Here is a 20,276-nt window from a genome sequence, read left to right on the forward strand (position 1 = left end):
GCCCCCGGGGCTGTCTCTGTGCAGTCTTCCCCTGTCCTTGCTTGACACGTGCCAAGCTGAGCTCATCCCCGCCATAGTCAGTTGTGCTTTCAGGGTCCCCACCTGTAACTGGCTTATTGCAATTTCCCTGTTCTTCCCGGGGCCTCCCTGGCCTCCCAGAAGGGTTGTGAGCCACAGAGAGACTGTTTTGTTGAAGGAGTGAGGGCACATGCGATTTCCTGCTCCCCCTCCCACTCCTCCAGGGGGCTGCTTTGGCAGGTGAAATTCAAGGAGGCCAAACCTTGCTGACTGTCCGTTTTTTTCTTTCTCCCCTGCCCCTCCCCCAGCAGCCTTTTGTATTTTATTTTTTATCCAAAGCAAACAGCCCGATTTGGTTTATGATCCTGGAGATAGGAATTATTCCGATAATTTCCAGACCAGCTGGCTGGCGGGAGCCAATCGGATACCGGCTTTGCCAGGAAACTGATGGAGATAAGATAAGTGGGAATTGTATTAACCTGCAGGGTGGTGAAACTGAGAGCCAGCGCCACAGATCCTGAGATTACGGGCAGAGAGAGTGAGACACACACACACAGGGAGAGAGAATGGACTTTGTCCCTTGCGATAATCAGAGAGATAGTTTTGGCTATTAGCAAGCGAGGCCCGGCTCTTAATGACATGCACGATTGTCCCTGACTTGATTTGTTTTCAGCTGCCGGGGCGCTTGTGCATTCGGCTGAGGGACAGATGTGCCAGAGCCCATATTAACCTGAGGGATGGCATGGTGCTCACCATGTGAAATCCCTTCCACTCTCTGTTCTCTGCACTTTGCAGATTTCCTGAAACCTCCTGGTTTTGTTCTCTGGCTGGCGATTCTGCAGGTGTCTCTGAGCAGTAAAGCCCTCCACGGTGATGGTCTCCTTCCCATCTAGCCAAGATCCATCTGGGATCCCCTGACACCTGTTAGCAGCCCCCGGTCTCCCCAGTTGCGAACCCCTGCTCTATATGCAGCCACCCTCTATAGTGCCAAGGAGTCAGGATATTGCATAAATCATCATATGTAAGGCTAAGATTTAGTTGCGGCTATTGTTAGTAAAAGGTGTGGACAGGTCACGGGCAATACACAAAAATTCACAGCCTGTGACCTGTCCATGACTTCTACTATAAACACTCCTGACTAAATCTTTGCTGCCCTGGGGTGCCGCTGCTCCGGGGGGTCCCCTGGGCCAGCCCTACTGGCTGCTGCTCAGGTGGTCCTGGGAGCCAGCCACTGCTCCAGCCACCCCCGGGACTGCTGCTCAGGCCCGGGGCCAATAAGCAGTGGCTGATGCGGTTGCCCCCGGGCTGCGGCTGGCTCTGTGGCCACCTGCTGCAGCTGCGGAATTTCACAGAGGTCGCGGAAAGTCATGGACTCCATGACTTCTGTGACCTCCGTGGCAGACTCACAGCGTTAATCATAAGGCAACATGCACTCCCGGTGCATCACTGAGGGGCGGGGGAGATTCTGTGCAGGAGAGCTCTAAGGCTGCATGCACGTGGCCAGGTTGTGCATCTCTTGCCCATGCTGGTGAGCAGTTGCTCATTCTCCTCTTGGAAGAACCTGAGCAGAACCTGGCTTTCCAATGCCACTTCAAGTGCAGCTTGTAGCATTGTGACGTGGGCAGAGCTGAGCAGAATTCTTGTTCATTTCCATCCCCTCGTGCCTTACTAGGCCAGCAAACGAAATGTCCCCTCCATGAGGGACCTAATTTTCCATTTCCCAGCCTTGATTGGTGCCTGTCATTAAAGAACAAGTGGCATCATGCCCCTCTTGGTTTCACTTCTGCTAGTTGGTTGGCTCTGGAGTCGGATTAGGGGAGCCGCTTGCCTGAGAGGAGAAGCATGTCCCAGCCCCAGAAGGGATACAGTGTAAAGTTCCCTCTATCTCCGGATTCCAGGAGGGAATTCATGAGCAGATTTCTTTTTAAGGCCTAAGAATATAAATACGCAGAATCTGAAGGTCTCATTTTTTCCTCTGCCGTGCTGGAGGGGAAGAAATGGAATCCCAGATGCAGCGTGTTCTGGAAGTAACGTAATACAGCATTGTTTGCCTGCGTTTTATGGATACTACCTCTGGTGCTGTTTGCATAGCAGAGCTTAGGCAGCTGCAAAGCCGTGTGGTGTGAACAAGAGCCATGGGGAAATGGTTCTTTGCAGAGGCCAGACATGTGCCTGTGAATCTGACATGGCCAAGAAGGGATCCCAGCCATTCCGAAATACTAGAGGGGGGTGTGGTCTGAGCGCCGGCCTGGGAGTTCCCTGCCATTCACTGTATGATCTTGGGAGGAGAGCTACTGCTTTTCTATGCCTCAGTTTCCCCATCTCTGACATGGGGTTGGTACTGCTCTGCCTCACAGGAGGCTGGGAGGAGAAGTGAGCTAGTGTTTGGAAAATGAAACGTTACCAGCCAAAAACCGTTGTCACTAAACCAAGCCCAGGTTGCTAAGTGACCGCAGAGCAATTACCCCCCGCGTCACTTCTCAAACCTACGCACCTAACTGACTGAAGACAAAGCAAAATGCATCTGAATCCAGCTCAGCACCGGGCAATCACCCTAGAATAGTCCTGTAGACACACGGTCTCCTTCCTATACTCACACCTAGAATGGATCCCTCCCGATGATAGCTGACTCATACCAGCAGGCCACAGTGGAAGAAGCTGGGGCATGCTGGGCACTGTCGTGCCGGGTTCCTGGCACTGCCAGGGCTTTTGTTGGCAAGGGACAAGTTGTGGCACAGTTCTGCTTCAAATCCCCAGAACTTTGTGCCTACAACCTGAGATTCCTCCTACTGATCCAACGCTGAATTTGCAATAACTACAGACTAGAACAAAGCAATCAGAGCTGCTAATGACTTCGGAGGCGCTAATCCCTCGTGTGCTGCTCCGGCATGACCACACCTGGAATATTTCATTTGTTTCCAGCTGCTGCGCTGCCACGAGGATTCTGACAAACTGGCCAGAGCTCAGAGAAGTGCGATAAAAATGATCCTGCAGCTGGAGGGAGGGACTGCAGTGAAATCTGTACAGCCTGGCTCCAAGATGGCTAAAATGGGGGAGAGGCTAAGACCATTCTTCAAATATTAGCAGGGTGGGTAGGTATTATTGAGTGGTGGATTGGGGTGGGGCTAGGGGATCGGGGTGAGTCTGAGGCTTTGTCTTCGCTGCCAAGAAAAGGCCTGGCTGCTATCTTTTGTATTCATCTGGCGCCCATCACCTTGGAATCTGAGCCTCATGATATTTCGTGGATTTATTCTCACCGCAGCCAAGGGGAGGCAGGGCAGTGCTGTTATCCCCCTTGTACAGATGGGGAACTGAGGGATGAAGTGACCCTGCCCTAGAGTCACACAGGAGAGCAAAGACTTGAAGATGGGTTTTCCAGGTAACCACTGGACCAGCCTTCCACACCTTGTCTCTACTAAGATTTTACCCAAGGGAGGTGATGGAAGCCCCATTCCTTAGACCACTCGTAAACTAGGCACTGTGACCAAGTGGAGCAGAGCTGAGCTGGGGATCAGAAGAGTTGGGTTCTCATCCGGGCTCTGGCAGTGACCTTGGGCAAATCATTTTGCCTCCGTTTCCCTTCCCACCTCTTGTCTGTTTGGATTGGCAGCTCTTTGGGGCAGGGACTGTCTCCTACCATGCCCACAACCCCCAGCATGCAGGGGCCCTGCTCTCTCTTAGGGCACTACCATAATACAAATAAACAGAGAGGGCCAACCACTCCGCGAATGCGTGCTCAGAAGCAGGCCTGCCCTGGCTGGGGCATGGCGGAGATTCGAGCAGCTCGTTCCATCTCTGATTTACATGGTGGTTCTCTGTAGCGGCCTCCAGCCAAAAATCTTAAAGGTTACTTTTAATCCGCAATTAACCTTCCCGAGCCAGGTCTTCTGTAGGCCTCCGTGGCTGCATCATGTGAGAGCACAGGGGCTGAGCATCTTTGCAGGTGCCATTAAGGAGGCCTGCTTGACACGTGGCTTGGAGGCGGAGGCTGGGAACTGCATGGCCTCAGATTCCGGGGAGAGGGCAGGCGAACTTTGTTTCAAGCTGCTCCCAGTCTGTCGTCATCTCTCCTTCCTTCCTTTCTCCTCTCTTCATGCTGCCTCCCACCTTTCTCGCGCCTCCTGCATTTCCACCCGCCACCCCCATAAGAGGATCGAGACGCTCCGGTGAGCTGCTGCGGGATCTGGACAGCTGTGCCTTGCTCTGGCACTTCTGATGCCAGCCCGTCATGCCCTGCCCTTTCGGCTCTGTCAGCAGGGAGTGAGCAGGCCTGGATTTCTAGTCTCCACTCCACCCCGGTTTGCTATGGGCAAGCTTAAAGCACGGCTTGACCTGAGCCAGGTGAGGGACAGCCCTTGAGTTCTCGCTCGAACTAACAGTGCAGCAAAGAGAAGCCCTCGGAGACACTTGGGTGGCGAGGCAGGTGCAGACTCTTCATTCCTCAGCGGTTGTCATCGTCATCTCGGTTTTGCTGCTGGGACTCGCTGTGAATTTCAGCCACCCTTCGTCCCGGGTGCATGAACCTGGCGCATGAGTTAGCGGTGTCGTTAACACCCGCCCTCCCCCGCCCCTGCTGCCCAGGCCGGGAATGCGCCTTGCCTGTGCAAACGGAGGGGCAGGCAGAGCGCGCCAAAACGTGGCTCTTAATGCGCAGCTCTGCACTGGCGGTCAGTGGCCCAGAGCACATTGCTGGTCTCGGCCATATGCCCTCTTGGCAATCGCTCTGTGGCAACCGACTACCACCCTACAGGGAAGGAGCAGGACACGTGGGACTCACAGGCCGTGAGCAGTTGGGGATAATGGTCCCTGGTAGAGGGAAATATTGACCTTGCTGTGGCATGAACTCCAGCATTGCTGCGTGCATCTCACACCACTTTGCTGCGGCCGTCAGCACATCTGGCCTGCCCACTTGCCCGCTAATTGGCGGGCTGAGTGCAGGGTCATCCGCTCGTCCCCCTGCACCCCTAGTTGCCATTGGCAAGGGCAGAAGGTGCACGGCCGGCTGGCGCAGGCTGCACTATTTTTGTCCCTTGTGTCTGGAACGGTTGCCTTTTATCAGTGGCTGTGTGTTTTCTCTGCTGGGGATTGATACACAGAAGATGGAGTGCTCTGACATGGAAAGTGTCAGGCCGGTGCTCTTATCTCAGAGACATGGTCTCCTGACCCAAACGCAACTGATTAGCCCGCGAGACGTGGGGACAGGGTGGGGAAAAAGAAGCAAGAGGCTGGTGGGGGTGGGGGCCAAGGAGGGGAGGTGGCCGTTGGGCACCAAATCAGCTCCTTTTCCAAACTGGCTAGGAACGCTGCATAACCCCCGGGCCCGTCCAAGCTGTCTAGGGTGTCACCAATTTCCCCTGAAGTTTCCTACAGGAGGAAGCTGCTCAAATGAGAAACATACGCAAGGAACCAACTCCCCCCACCCCGGCCTGAAAAATACAGCGCCACCTTATCGCTGCAGGGATTCCTGTCTGCAGCTGGGCCAGCAAAAGGCAAGCTCCTTGGGCCAAACCATCAGGGCCGTACTGGCAGCCAGATCCCTGTACCCCAGAGCTCCTCAGCGGGGGCCCCTCCCACAGGAGGCCCCGTCCCAGCCTCCCTCCACAGCGGGCTGTTTCCTTCGCTCCTGCTTGAAGCCCAAGGACTCTCTCTGGAACTCGGGGGGGGGGGGGGCGGGAAGGGCGTGGCAGGAACATGGCCTGAGTTAAAGACTCCAGGGTTTAAACCCGGGGGTATCTCTAATGAGCAGGGTAACTGCTTTCTGCCTGGGCCCTGGGAGGTTGACTGGGGAAATGGGCTCATGGTCCTGTCGGGCGTCCTGACCCTGTATACAGCAGCTCCACTTGCTGGGATTTTTAACAGCTTCAGGCCTGGCCCTGGGGTTTGGATTTAGGCAGTATCAGGCTATTAACCCTTGTCTTTCGGACAAGTTCCTACAAGCCTGGGAAACGCAGGGCTCAGGGGGCATGCCAGCCCTTTCTGTACGAGTAGGGATTCACGGCAGTGCCACGTGCTGTGTACTAGCTGTGGGCTAGCTTCTATAGAGCGTTGGGGATCATTTCAGGGGGGAAGATGCCATACAAATGTGAGTCGTTCTTTGGGTAACAAAGTCCAAGGACTGAAGTAGGCGGAAAGTCCAGATTCCCGGCACTGGGCTCAGCCCTTGGTGATGCCTTCAGTGGAAGAGCCAAGCTAAATCTGCCGGGAGGCTCGGTATATGTTCTCCATTGCCTTCAGTACCGTGCTTTCTGTCTCCTGTCTCAGGCGGTGCCTAGTTTGGAGGGAGCACCAGGTCAGCCACCTGCTCTCTGAGCTGCAGACCTCACCCTTCGAACAGGGCATCTGTCCCTCCAGAGCCAGGCAAGGTTGTGCTCTTGTGGCCCCGGAAATAGTCACGCAAGAGTGATGCTGTCCCTTTCCCAGAGCTAGGGATGCTCTCTGGAGCACAGCCAGCCATTCTGGAGCCCCGCAGCAGGGCCTGGGCCCCTCTTGGGCTGGCGCCTCCATTCAGCACCCTGCCCCGTAGCTCAAACAGTGCATGTCTCTGCAATGATCCTCTTAACTCGGGGCTTGCAGCTGGTTCAGAGAATTCCCTGTGTAGCGGCAGGTCTCCTGCTGAGGCAGAGCAGTCAAGTCCCCTGCATGCACTGGGGCAGGCCCTTCCAGGGAGGGGAGCGGAGGGGAGGGGGGTGGTTACTTTGTACGCTGGGAAATGGGAATTCTGAGCCCGGCTCTGTTGCTCCAGGGCAGTAACAGAAGCTGCTGGTGCAGCATCACTCTGTGCCCATATGCCATGAGAAATGCAAATCTTGCACCAAAGGGAAGTGGGGCTGGGGGGCAGGGAGGCTGGCCGGGTGGGTTTGGACGCTCTCAGAGAGCGGGTGAGGGAGAAAGGGGATGGGACTGATTGGAAGAAGGAGACACATGCTTGGCTGCTGTTTTCTGATCAGAGTCCAGCAGGTTTAATGGAGGAGACCCTAGGGAAGGTGGCCATTGACTAATCCCCAAACAGGCCCTATTCTGCCCAGTTTTATAGGCAGTGTCCTGGCAGCGGGTTTCGTTTGGGAGCTGATAGGGTGTCTAACCCCCCCAACCACCCCTTTATTCCTCACCCGTGGCTTTTCAGTTATCTCAGCATGACCTCTTCTCCCCCCCTCCCCCCCCGGTGCTGGTTGCATTTTGCCCTCTCCACGGTGGTACTCATAAGTCAAATTGATCAGGAATTTGTCAACAACCCTTCCCCATCCACCCCCGGGGCTGAAAATACTGAGCCATCAAAACTGAAACATTTCCCGGGAATGTCTCTGTTGAGACCAAGTTTTTGGTGGGAAGGTTTCTCATGTCCAGGTCAAAACAAGAGAGACCCCAGAACCGCTGAATAGTCTTGTGCTCTCTGGCCCAAGGAAAGTTTAATTATTTATACAAAGCAGAACAGCTTGAAACTGATAGTGCTGCTGAATCAGGCAGAGCCGGGATTTGAGCTTGCGTCTCTCCCACATCCCCTGCAAATGCCCTAACTGCCAGGCTGTCGGTGGGGCTCTTCCATTGCCAGCCCTGGGGTGTTTCTCTGCTGCATACCCCTGAGCTGGTTTGACAGGTACAGAATCTCTTCGCTTAGTCTGACCTTGGCACCCAAGCTCATTCCACTGATGTAAGAGGGGCTCTTTCTGGTCTGCCCAGAGCGTGAGGGGAACAGTGCGCGGCTGGTGGTTCATCCCCAGTGAATCAAAGATATGGTGCGAGGAGCAGAAGCTCTGCCTTTAGGACAGTGTTGTAGGCAGGGATACTGCACCTTTTACCCTGTGCATTTTCCCTCTGCTGGGAAACTTGTAGAAGATCTGCCCTGATGGGCCCGAGCCAGTGCTGTGTCTTTGGAGACCCTTCCCTTTCCCGCCCCCCAAGTCTTTTCTTCAAGGGGGAGCACATTCACATTTGCTCCTCTGGATGTGAGCCCTGCTCCTGGTTTGGATCAGCGAAGGGAAGGGTCCTGGCTCTGCCAGACCGGGTTCGCTGTGTTTCCAGATGGCAGAAATCTTGTGAGACCATCCAATTCCCTTCCACCCCCCCGAGATTTCCACCGTTTGGGGTTTACAGCGCAGGGGTTTCAGTCCTGATTCTGGCTGGAACCCGAGCCCCAGCCCTTAGCCTGATCCAAATGGGTTCAGAGTCGTGTCGTCCCATCCTCCCTCCCCTCCCCCCGCCCCGCTCCTTGGCCCATCTCTGATTGGAAGGGACAGTGGATTCGGTTGCTTTTCCCACCTTGTTCTTGCTGGGTTTTGTTCCCTTTTCTCAGTATCCCCCAAGGGGAGAAGGGTATGTGCGGGGAGTAGTACATAGCCTCTGCCCTTCAGAGTCCTTCACACTCCTCTGGGAGCCAGGGATTAGATGGGCGGGTGGTTGCCACCTCCGCCCTTCTCACCTTCAAGAGCGGGGAAATAAAGCAGGGTTTGTGTCAAAGCAGCAAATCCAATTGAGCTCTTCAAAGGCTCATTAAAAGCAAGGGCTGCCATGCGGCTGGTGGCTCCCGGGGGAGGAGAGGCCAGGAGATATGCTTCCTCTGCTCTGTCCCCTTGTCCTTCTGCCTCTTCTTACCAGAGAGATGTGGCCTTGTTCTGTCCTCCCCTAGTCACAGAGTGAGGCTGGTTTGTAATGGTACCTAAGGAGGCCCAGTGAGCAGGGACGTGCTAATGGGACATGGACGGGCAGCACCATCGCTGTGTGAATTTCCGAAATCAGGATAAACCCTAAGATACAAATGTAGCCTGAGTCCTTTGGTTTCTAGGAGGATAATGTTTGAAAGAAGCACTAGCTAGTCGTGCACAGAACTGAATCAGGACTCCTGGGTCCTATACCTGCCACTGTCAGCCACGCTGTGTGAGCTTAAGCAATGGACCATCCTGCACTGAACTATGGAGGAAACAAGCGAGAGGCTGGCTTAGGACCTGTCTGGCTCCTCCTGACATCACCTCTTCTGCCAACGGCTTGCGGGTAGAGGGTGTTCGGCCCGCGCCTTCTGGGCTGATCCCACGCTTCGGAGGGAGAGAGATCTCTCAGATCAGAGCCACCCTCAGGGAGAAAAGTGGAGAGAGCAGACCTAGAAGGTTCTCTTACAGCTATAGGAAAGATACTTCTGACCCCCCCAGCCCCACCCCAAAAGAGGAGCCAATCAGCCAGTCACCCCCATGCTGGAGGCTATATTTAACCCCACCCCCAGAAAACAAAATCATACCCAACCATAAAGCATCTGAAGAGGGGCTTCCATCTGCTAAAGCTCAATCCTAGTCAGTGGTCAGAGCAGAAGGGAGCAGGGGTGGGGTGATTTAGGGATGTAGCCCCACATGGACTGGGGACTCTGAAATAGAACTGGGGGTGGTTTTCTTGTCACAGGCTCCAGTGGCCAGCCGGGAAGGCAACTTTGGACTGATTTGATCCATGGGAGCCCAAGCCCACAAGCCAAAGGGCCAGCCTAGGCACCAGGTGCCGGGGACCTCACTGAGCAATCACATTGAAAGGACACACTAGCGGTGATGGCATCAGAGCTGCCTGGTGGCTGCTGCTGCCCTAGAGGCCTGGAAGAGCGGGATCCCAAAGACCCTGCACCATGGGAGGCACTGAACCACCTTCCCATACAGTGGGAATGGTGATACCGCCCTCCCAGCAGCACTGTGTGTGAGGCTCTCGGACACCACAATGGTTAGCGGAAACAGCACCTCTGCTCTTTTGCAAGGTTTTTAGATCATGGAGATGAAACCTAGAAAGAGGCAGCTGAGTCTGGTGTGGACCGAGGACCAGCTGAGGTTAATCAGCCCCTCCTAGCCAGGCATTCCCTCAGGGATGATGCCCCGTGCTGCCATAATTCTCCTGAAATAACCCCAGCACTGAGGATACAGACACTGAGCTGCCAACACCCTGGGTGCAGAGAGGCCCGCTGGGTAATAAACCCCTCATCAGGCTCTGAGCTGTCTAGCCGGCATATTATTTTTGCCTCATTGTGTTTCTAATTCTAAAGCAACTGCCTTCAGACAAGCACTGTCTCCTCCCCTTGGTCTGCCAGATCCCATGGCTGGGCTGAATTTCCAGTGGGGCGGATGATGCCATCAAAAGACATGATAGATTGGAGAGGCAGATCCAGGCAGGAAAAGGAGCTGGAAGGTAACGGAGACCTCTCCAACACTGAGTGTCTTTTAATAGCTGAGAGGGAGCGCAGGCAAATCTCGGTCCAGAATGTTTCAACGTTCAACTCTGCATTAGGCCGATCCAGGGCCAGAACACCAAGGCCAGGTTGTGGGAGTTGGGCATACAAACACCTGACGTGGGTTATAAGTGGCTCTGAGTGTGTGTGTGTGTGTGTGTGTTAGTGCTGTATTTGCATATGCAAATTAGGTATGCATAAACATTTGTATAATTGCGAGTCCCTAACTTTGAAAATCCGGCCAATGTGGTCTATGGAGTCTCTGTGATTTTTTTCCCCCCCTCGGTTTTATTCCAATTGGAAAGTCTCTCTTTACTGAGTGTAAAACCCATTTTAGGAAAGTGTAGGCCTTTGCCTTCCTCTGAGGCTGGCTCATTTTAGGAGGTTAAGAATATATTGCTGCTAGCAGTGAATGGAGTTGCTCCCTTAGCTCAAACAATAAAGGCTTAGATTTTCATCTCTGAAGATCAGAGGTTTCAAACCCAGCTGAGGGCTCAGCCATGAAGAGGGGGTCGGGATCAGTCTAAATAAATGATAAATCATGGGAAGATTCCTGGTAGCAGCGAGGAATATGAATTTCTCTGCATTGTGCACACTGTGATGCTACCCTCACATGAAGATGACCTTATTGTTCTATTCAGTTGGTGGACGCTCAACTTTGGGTATCTTATTCAAGCTGTCCTGATCCCACAGACAATATAGCAGAGCTGTTCTGTACTTCTCCTGACATAGTAAGTGCTCAGAGGCCGGAATCTCTGCCTTTCCTCCCACCACCTCCTGGATAATGTGCATGGGCGTTCAGAGCGAAATGAGCGATTTGATTTCATTGACAGTCACCAGCCCATGTCACGGACAGGTCAGGTTGGGCTGCAGCCAGGTCAGCTTCACGAGAGGGCAGCCTGCGTGTACAGCAAGTCTTTTCAATAAGCCTTGGGACACCGGGGACGTTTCTGAAGAAAGCAAAAGTTGTGCCAATATTTAAAAAGAGTAAACAGGATGACCCAGCTAATTATAGGCCTATCAGCCTGACATTGATCCATGCAAGATAATGGAGCAGCTGATATGGGGCTCAATTCATAAAGAATTAAAGGAAGGAATGGCAATCAACATGGGTTTGGGGAAAATAGATCCTGTCCAACTAACTGGATATCTTTTTTTTTTTTAAGAGATTACAAGTATGATTGATAAAGACAATAGTGATGATGTAATGTACTTAGAGTTCTGTAAGGCGTTTGACTTGGTACCCAGGATATTTTGAATAAACAGGAACGATCTGAAATTAACATGGCATAGATTAAATAGATTAAAAACTGGCTAATTGATAGATCTCAAAGTGTAATTATAAACAAAGAAATATTGAGAATGGGTGTGTTGCTAGTGGAGTCCTGCAGGGATTGGTGCTTGGCTACTTAACATTTTTATCAATGACCTAGAAGAAAACAAAAAATCATCACTGATAAAGTTTGCAGTGGTAAATAACGAAGAGGACAGGCCACTGATGAAGAGCGATTTGGATCGCTTGCTAAACTGGGCTGAGGCAAACAATAGGCATTTTAATACTGGTAAATGTCAATGTCTACATCTAGGAACCAAGGGTGTTGGCCATACTTACAGGATTGGGGACTTTATCCTGGGAAGCAGTGACTCCGAAAAAGAATTGGAAGTCATAGTGAACCATCTGCTGAATGTGTGGTGCTGTGGCCAAAAGAGCTAATGCAATCCTTGAAGGTATAAACAGGGGAATCTCAAGAAGGAGCAGAGAGGTTATTTTACCGCTCTATTGGCACTGGTGCAACTGCTGCTGGAACACTCTGTCCAGTTCTGGTGCTCACCATTCAAGAAAGACATTGCTAAATTGGAGAGGGTTCAGAGAAGAGCCACAAGAATGATTACAGGAGTTAGCTTAACAAAGAGAAGGTGAAGGGGTGACTTGATGACAGTCTATAAGTACCTAAGTAGGGAACAAATATATGATGGTAGTCTCTTCAGTCTAGCAGAGAAAGGTCTAACAGGCTCCAACTGTTAGAAGTTGAAGCCAGACAAATGTACACTGGAAATAAGGTTTCAGAGTAGCAGCCGTGTTAGTCTGTATTCGCAAAAAGAAAAGGAGTACTTGTGGCACCTTAGAGACTAACAAATTTATTAGAGCATAAGCTTTTGTGAGCTACAGCTCACTTCATCGGATGCATTCGATGAAGTGAGCTGTAGCTCACGAAAGCTTATGCTCTAATAAATTTGTTAGTCTCTAAGGTGCCACAAGTACTCCTTTTCTTTTTGGAAATAAGGTGTACATTTTTAACAGTGAAAATAACTAGTCTTTGGAACAACTTACTAAGAGTCGTGGTGGATTCTCCATCGCTGGCCATTTTTAAAACCAGATGGGCTGTTTTGCTAAAAGCTCGGCTCTGGGAATTATTTTGGGGAGGTTCTGTGGCCTGTGCTTGGCAGGAAGTCAGACTAGATGATCACAATGGTCCCTTCTGGCCTTGGACTCTATGAATCTCTCTCTGGTTCTCTCTGCAGGTTTTCTGGGGATGCAATAGCTGTCTCCTTTCCATTGGCATCTTCGCTTTAACCCTGCTGAATGGGGTGATGGGGCCTTCATTTAGCACACATTTGAGTGTTGGTTCACTGCCATCTTATCTGCACTTGGAAAGACAAAAGCGCAGTTAAAACATTTTAGAGCAGCCTTCACAGTGTATTTACATGTTATCTAACGCATTAAACCTAGAAGCTTATCAGATCATCAAGGCCATTAAGCCCTGAAGCTGCCTCAACTTAGGGTTCCCGGAAATGAAGTGGCTCCTACAGCCTTCCTTGTGATGGAATGCCGGCGCGTGATGGAAGAGGCTTTTCACTCCATGCTCTGCCATGGATGCAGAGACATGAGCACCTGGGCATAGCCTTTTTCATGGTGAGAGGCATCCACTTAGTGCAAATCAATGTGCTCTGTGGAGTTAAATTTGAAAGATGCCATGGAAAAACAGGCCGATAGGAGAGACAGAGTCCCACCAAGAATCATGGCCCGTTAGGGCACGCTTTCCTGACCCTAGCAGGAGATCCCTGCTCAGAGGTCCAGAGGAAGGCGTGAAGCAAAGCAAACCCACGCTCTCTGGTAATGTGCCCCAGGTGGAAATGATTTCATAGAATCAGAAAAAATGTCAGGCTGGAAGGGGCCTAGAAAGGTTATCCAGCCCCCTGTGTTGAGGCAGGACCAAGTAAATTTAGACCATCCCTGGCAGGTGTTTGTCCAACCGGTTCTTAAAACCTCCAATGACGGGGATTCCCCAGCCTCCCTTGAAAGCCTGTTCCAGAGCTTATCTCCACTTAGAGTTAGAAAGGTTTTCTGATATGTAACCTAAATCTCCCTTACTGCAAATTAAGCCCATTACTTCTTGCCCTGCCTTCTGTGGACACGGGGAACAACTGGTCCCTGTCCACTGCATAACAGCCCTTATGGTATTTGGAGACTGCTCTCAGGTCCCCCCTCCGTCTTCTTTTCCCAAGACTAAACTTGCCCAGTTTTTTTAACCTTTCCTCAGAGGTGCTCAAGGTTTCCAAATCTTTTATTATTTTTGTTGCTCTCCTCTGGACTCTCCAATTTGTCCACATCTTTGCTCAAGTCGGGCATCCAGAACTGGACACAGGACTCCAGCCTCCCCAGTGCCGAGTAGAGCGGGACCATCACCTCCCATGTCTTACATACAACATGCCTGTTAATACACCACAGAATGATAGTAACCTTTTTTCGCAAAGGCATCACCTTGTTGACTGGTATTCAATTTGTAATTCACTGTAACCCCCAGATCCTTTCCAGCAGTATTCCTACCTGGCCAGTTAGCCCCCATTTTGTTGGTATGCGTTTGATTTTATTTCCTTCCTAAGTGAAGTACTTTGCACTTTTCTGTAGTACATTTCATCTGGTTAATTTTGGACCAATTTTCTTATTTGTCCAGGTCATTTTGAGCTCTAATCCTGTCCTCCAAAGTGCTCACAATCCCTCCCACCTTGGTGTCAGCTGCAGATTTTATAAGTTGTATTCTCCACTCTGTTATCGAAGTCATGAATGACAATACTGAATAGTAGCAAACCCAGGACTGACCCCTGCAGGACTCCAACCCCAAATATGTCCTGATCAGTCTGATCCCCTGCATGTAAGCGTGAGTCCCTGCATTTACACATATAATCGCTCCCTAGAGCCTGGGGTGCCTCCTGAATTTGAAGCAATTCCCTGCTGTTGCCCTGAGTGGAAAGATGTTTCTGGTTCTCTTCTTCCTGCCGATCACTGGCTGGAGCAGTGATGGAAGCACTTGGGAAGAGGCCTTGCTATATAGCACGGTTTGCCTTGGGCTGGTACTAGACTGAGAATTATTGCAGCTCTGCCATTACTCTGCTAGCAAAGATGGGGGCACTGCCGTAGACTGACCTCAGATGTTCTTACCACCGGGTAACGTCCTGCTCACGTTTGCACACCACAGTTGTTAAAAATCCCAATCGCCCATCTGGACTAGGGACCACCCTGGCAAGCGCCAACTGGCTCAAAAGTCGCACTGTCGACCAAGCCTTTCGGACCTGACATTGCCTGATGCTTTGTGCCCTGGCAGCAGCACCGGGCTGAGCTGTGCACACTTGGTGCTGCTGCTGACAAGAAAACAAAACTACTTCTTAAAGAGTCTTGACTTCTGCATCGACTCACCTTCAGATATTGCCCACCACTACGCCCCCAGCTCCTCTCCTACAGTGCTGCCACTTATCTGCGTCCACCCCTACTCATCTCGTTGTGCCTTCCTGTGTGCATTCAGCCTTCGCTTGAATCCCTTGATTTCAGCGCCACCCTCCCCATGTGTGTGTGATCTCTCCCTCTTCCAAAGTCATCCTGTTCCCTGTGACCAACCCAGTCCCCTCCGCTCCAGCTGCTGAATTGCAAAGGGCGGTTTGCCTTGGACCCAGAGGATATTTCTGTCCCCGTCTGCCCCCAGCTATGCAGAATACAAGCACTGTTGGGTTTTGTGCATTTCTATTTGTAGCAGCTGCGTATCCATGTTTCTCTCATTGCCCCCCTCAGCCACACCTAGTTAGTCCCTAGACCTTTCCAGAGGGAATTGATATGTCGCTCAGATTGAAAGAGTACGCAGTGCCTGGTAAACAGGAAGTGCGGCTGGGTCCATGCAGCAAAGCACCCAGAAGTTGATCCTTCTCTGAACCAGCGGAGAATCTCTTGGCTCCACCAAACTGACCTGGAAATCTCCTGCAAACAGGCTCTGACGCTCACTTGCTTCCTGATGGGCTGCAGATCCCATGAGAAGTCAGTTACTTATGTGTATTTAAATCACCAAGAAAAGGTCTGACTTTGTTTCTGTTTAACTGGGACCATTTGTAGTCTGGAAGGCATGCAGTGCTCTTAGGTTGGGCTTGGCTTTGATGGGTTACTGCCGTGCCCTTTGAATGCTTCCAGCTGTCGTGGGACAGCAGGGTGAATCCAGGCCCCTCGTTCACCCTCCTCTTGTCCTCTCTCTCCCCAGATGAGCTGGAGCTGGTCGTGCTGGAGGGGGAGAGCAGAGTGCGTGCTAGGCGGAGCCTGCCAGAGGGATTGTCCTGGGGGCCGTACCCAGGGAATATCCACAGCGAGCCGGCTTCTCTGGGGCAGAGCGAGACGGTAAGAACCACTCTGTGCTCCCATTGTTTGGGCCCCATGCAGCCAGTCTGGGCGAGTCTTCCAGGGCCTCTGTCCCTACCAAGAAGGACTAGCTCCATCCCCTCCATGGGAGACCCACCCCTCGCGGTTTCCTTGGTGTGGCGTCTCCAGACCAACTCAGGGATGCTGGTACTTTGCCTGGTGCCGTCACTGTCAGTTTTTTATTCCTTCATAAAATGCATGTGAGGGGTCCGTCCGTGTTAAGGCTGACGGCTCAGAGATTTTATGCAAATGACTTGTGGCCCTGATTTACATAGTTGCAAATGCGTTGCCTTACTTACATATCAGCAAATGCTCTGGTTACCAGCACTTAAGCCTGACAAGGCTGCACCATGGAATGAGCTGGAGGAGCGCAGGCATTGTCGTGGTCCTGGCTGGCTGTGGTATCTCTGGGGGTTGCATCCAGATAATGGTGGTGGCTCCTGGAATGGTCCTAGCCATAGAGATGCAGCCTGGAATGTCTCATTCAGGAACTTGAGGCTCCTAGGCAAGAACGGTGCAGAGAGCAGCTACAAACAGGCCCAGCGGAGACTGGCCGGTCAGGGTGTGGGATCCCTCTGCCTGTCCACAGAGACCCCCAGAGGTCTCTTCACAACCCCGAGAGTGGGGCAGCTGGGGCACCAAGATCTGCCAGAGTTGGGCTTGGCCTGCAAGGGGCGGCACTGACCCAAAGTTTTCAAACCAACCCTCGTTTCATTTAATAAAGGGCTTTTTCCGCCCTTCCCCAAACAAAAAATCCCATGAAACATTGTTTTACCCATGAACAGTCTCTGCATGGCTATTGTCAATCTCACATGCTGTAACCCCAGGTTTCAGCCAATGGGAACTTTCAATCATTGTTTTAATTTTTTTTTTTAATCAAACACTTTTCCCCACCAAGAGATCTAGGAAAAGCCAGCTCTGCCCAGGAGCTCCTGGCAGCTCCCCATTCTGCATGCAGTCCGCTAGACCCTCTCTAGGGAGAGGCCATTGTAACTGTCAATACGCTGTCAGCTAAGGGGTGCCAGCGAATTCTTCCCTGTTTTGCTTATTTGAAATGGGATGTAATTGGGATGTAAATCTCTTCCAAAGAAAGGGGGTCGGAAGGGAAAAGAGTTAGAGTTACAGGCAGGAGGAGTTAGTTAGCTCCAGATCTAGACTCTGGCAGGAATTTCCTTCCCTACCACAATATATGCACTGGGGATGCGATGTTCCTCAGTGACTGACTCCGCTGGTATCTCCCTCCGCTCACACATGCACACCCATCCCCTGGAGAAACATCGTGGCTGATTTACGCTTTAGTCTTCAGTGGTGATGGACAGTGCCTGGAAGATATCTTCTTGTGGGGCATCAGTTGCCTCTTTTGAAGCCCTTCTTGCGAGGTTTGTTGCTAGCTGTGGCTGGCCAGCGATGTGGCTGTGGCAATGAGATTGCTCGTCACTCACTTTGGCAGGCTCTTGAGAATTGTTCTGTCCCTCTGTGAGTGACCTAAAGGGATTAACTTCTCACGCACACACACCCCTTGAGAAAAGGCCGGGCCCAGTGCACAAGTCCGGTCAAGATGATAGATGGGGTGCGTTTGTTCTTGTCGATAAACCGTTACCACAAAGCCCTCCTGGTTCTGTCCCCAAACCGCAATTTGGCACAAGGCTTAAGGTTTGCTTTTCCCACCGCACCAGCTGTCTCCCAGTCTTGTGCATGCCTGAATCCCTTTTCCACCAGTCCCTTCCAAACACCTTGGTGTAATTATAACACAAAGCCGAGGCCCCAGTTCCCTGGTGCCGAAATGTGGCCGTCCATGTGTGGGACGCGAGCTGCCATCTCTCTTGTTCCGTTCATCTCATTAATGCAGGGCTATATCACAGCAGCACCAGGCTTTAGAAGTGCGTTGATTAACAGACCTGTGATCTCTTTTGAAATCCCAGCTGGAGCTTCCTACCTGCTGGGCTTAATTTCTGAATCCACCACTGTCAGTTGTACAGAGACCCAAGCCAAGCTTGCTCCGCCCTGTTGTCTCTCACTGTGCGTTGTCCCCCCGTCGTCCCCGTCCATTTCACTAACCCTCATCACAGATGTACTGTGGGGGAGCATTTCTTCTCTCTGCCCTTTGCTCTGTAGTACTCTTGGTCGGACGAGTGACGTTATGATCATCCTGGCCAATTCCATAGGATTGTAGATCTTCCAGGCACGGCACAAACTTTTAAGCTTGGAACTTGGAAGCTCTGTCCACACTTGCAGAATATGCGAAAGGCTTCCTGTAGGGTCTTGGGGACATCGGGGAAGGAATGGCCCCAGGATCAGAGCAGTGCCGCTGGGATTCGCCGGCTCCTGCAGATGAGCACTATCCATTGTTGCCTCCCATTCTTCAGCACGGGTCCAGATTCTGCAGGTGTCCTTGGCGCTTCGTAGGCTGGCAAACCTACAGATCCCTGCCCCCAGGAACCTACGCCTAGACCTGGGGGAATGTTGCAGAAGTGGCTCCCCAGTGCTCATTCACCTTTTCAAGGGCTGTGGCTGTCTCAGCCACTGGTGCTCTCACTCTCCGCAAGTAGCCAGTGGGTGAGGGGGCTGGTAGGAGTGTGCACTGCCTCCTCACATCAGACTGCCACAGACGCAGAGAGAGGGGGGACCTGCTGGAGGGACACACCGGGGAATGTATCTGGCATTGGTCTGTGCCCAGAGGGAGCCGGGGGACCGGTGGGTGGGAGCTTCCTCTGCAGGTTTTCCCCTCCTGCTCTTTTAAAATGCCCCAGGCAAAGCTGCACAACAGGGGCAAACCACCCAGAATTCCCAAAGGGCTCGGTGATCGGCACACAGCTCCCTGTGAGGGTGCCACGGTGCGTCCCCGCAGCCGGACTATCAGCGGCACACAGCCCATTCACCGTGTCGGGCCTCTCTGCACACTTGGGCACATCCGCCACCCCAGCCCTGCAAATACACAATTGCGAGGTACTCGAAGTTACATTCATCCAATCAGGAAACTGAAACAGTGCCGTGTGACCTACGGCCGGGCGGAACTGTTCCCATTTCAAATTGCGACTGCTGGATCCTCGCAGTGAAGTTTGTGGACGATGTGGTTTTTCCATTGGACATGTGTTCAGTAGTTGCCAGTGAAGCTCATGGGAGCTGAGCCAGGCAATTCGCACAAAAAATCGAGGGCCAAAGTCAACAAAAAGATTGTTCGCTGCTAATAGTTTTCCCCGTTCTGGCCCGGGGGAGGGTAGGAGCAGCATGAATGACTGTAGGAGAACCTGAGATGCTTTGGTAACATACTCTTCTTGTCTCGTATATGTAATCTCGTGGTCCATATTTTCAAGCAAATGCATGCATAACTGCCAGTTGAAGTTGCACATCCATCTACTGTTGTTGTGTGTGCATTGTCGTGATGCATGTCTCTGACAGCGCAGGGCTTCTCTTCCAGTCTGATGGAGCCGAGGGAGCCAGTGTTGAAAGGTTACTGGGGAAAGGGATGATCCTAATAAAGACCGCGGGCACTATACAAAGATCAGTCTAAACTACAAACAGTGTTTCTGCGCAGAACTAGCACAAACACAGAGTTTGGAACCCAATTGCCACTGGAAAATAAAGGAGCCAGACGCACGACAGTGATGCCTTTCAGGAGGGCAGTCGTGGTGTCTCAGTTCCCAGGGGGCTGAAGGGACGCGGACCTTTGGGCTCGGGCTTGGTGTCCTACCTGAGGGGGTGCAGGGCTGCAGAGCAGCTTCACGAGCTCTGTGGGTGTGGGTTGCAAATTCCTATCCTGACCCTGCCACTGACTCAGAGGGTGACCTCGGTTATGTCACTTCTCTGCCTCAGTTTCCCCAGGACTAATATTAAGATGATGCCCTTGACCTGCCTCCATCAGAGTGCAATGTCTGAAGCTTTATGTATAGCTCCATGGATGGACGGTGCAACAAGTAAGGTATCATAAATACACACGGTGTGTGAGATGCAGGGGAGGGCTAGAGAGTCTCTGTAGCAGTTACCTGCTTTAATTAACCCCAAGCCAGGCTCCCTGGCTGTGAGTTATGAGGCTGAGCTGGGGAGCCTGTGGCTGTCGCGGTCCGAGTGGTACTTCTGTGCCCAGCCAGACTCTGCCCACTTTAGTGCACTGGCAGAGCCACCTGCCCAGCTCGCGCAGTACTAGAGGTGCCTTTCTGCTGTGGGGGGGTGATACTGGTAGCCCCGGGAGAGCCGAGCCCTGCACTGGGCGCATGGTGAGGAGCAGCACAGAACCGCCGATAGGGGGCGGGTAGGAACATCCCAGTGAGTCACAGACGGCTGCATCAACCAGTCGGGGGCAGCACTGGTGACTCCAAGGGGGCCGTGTTCCACTCTCCTCTCTGGAAGATGCATCTGCAGTTTTGGCCATTAGGCCGGGGAAGGGTGGTGGTT

General features: G+C 52.2%; 1 protein-coding gene across 7 annotated transcripts in view; it reads left to right on the forward strand.

Annotated features, from left to right (window-relative positions):
- ZFPM1 (zinc finger protein, FOG family member 1) overlaps positions 1 to 20,276 on the forward strand; it is a 118,227-nt gene that overhangs the window by 80,909 nt on the left and 17,042 nt on the right. For 6 of the 7 annotated variants that reach the window (XM_043494821.1, XM_043494822.1, XM_038368812.2 and 3 more), the window contains one exon: positions 15,730 to 15,863. The exons of the other annotated variant lie outside the window; for it this stretch is intronic. In XM_043494821.1, the coding sequence (XP_043350756.1) occupies positions 15,730 to 15,863 (134 nt within the window). The remainder of the gene's footprint in view (positions 1 to 15,729; positions 15,864 to 20,276) is intronic. 7 annotated transcript variants of the gene reach the window in all.

Source organism: Dermochelys coriacea, chromosome 12, assembly GCF_009764565.3.
Source record: "Dermochelys coriacea isolate rDerCor1 chromosome 12, rDerCor1.pri.v4, whole genome shotgun sequence".
In the NCBI taxonomy this organism is placed as follows: Eukaryota; Metazoa; Chordata; order Testudines; family Dermochelyidae; genus Dermochelys; species Dermochelys coriacea.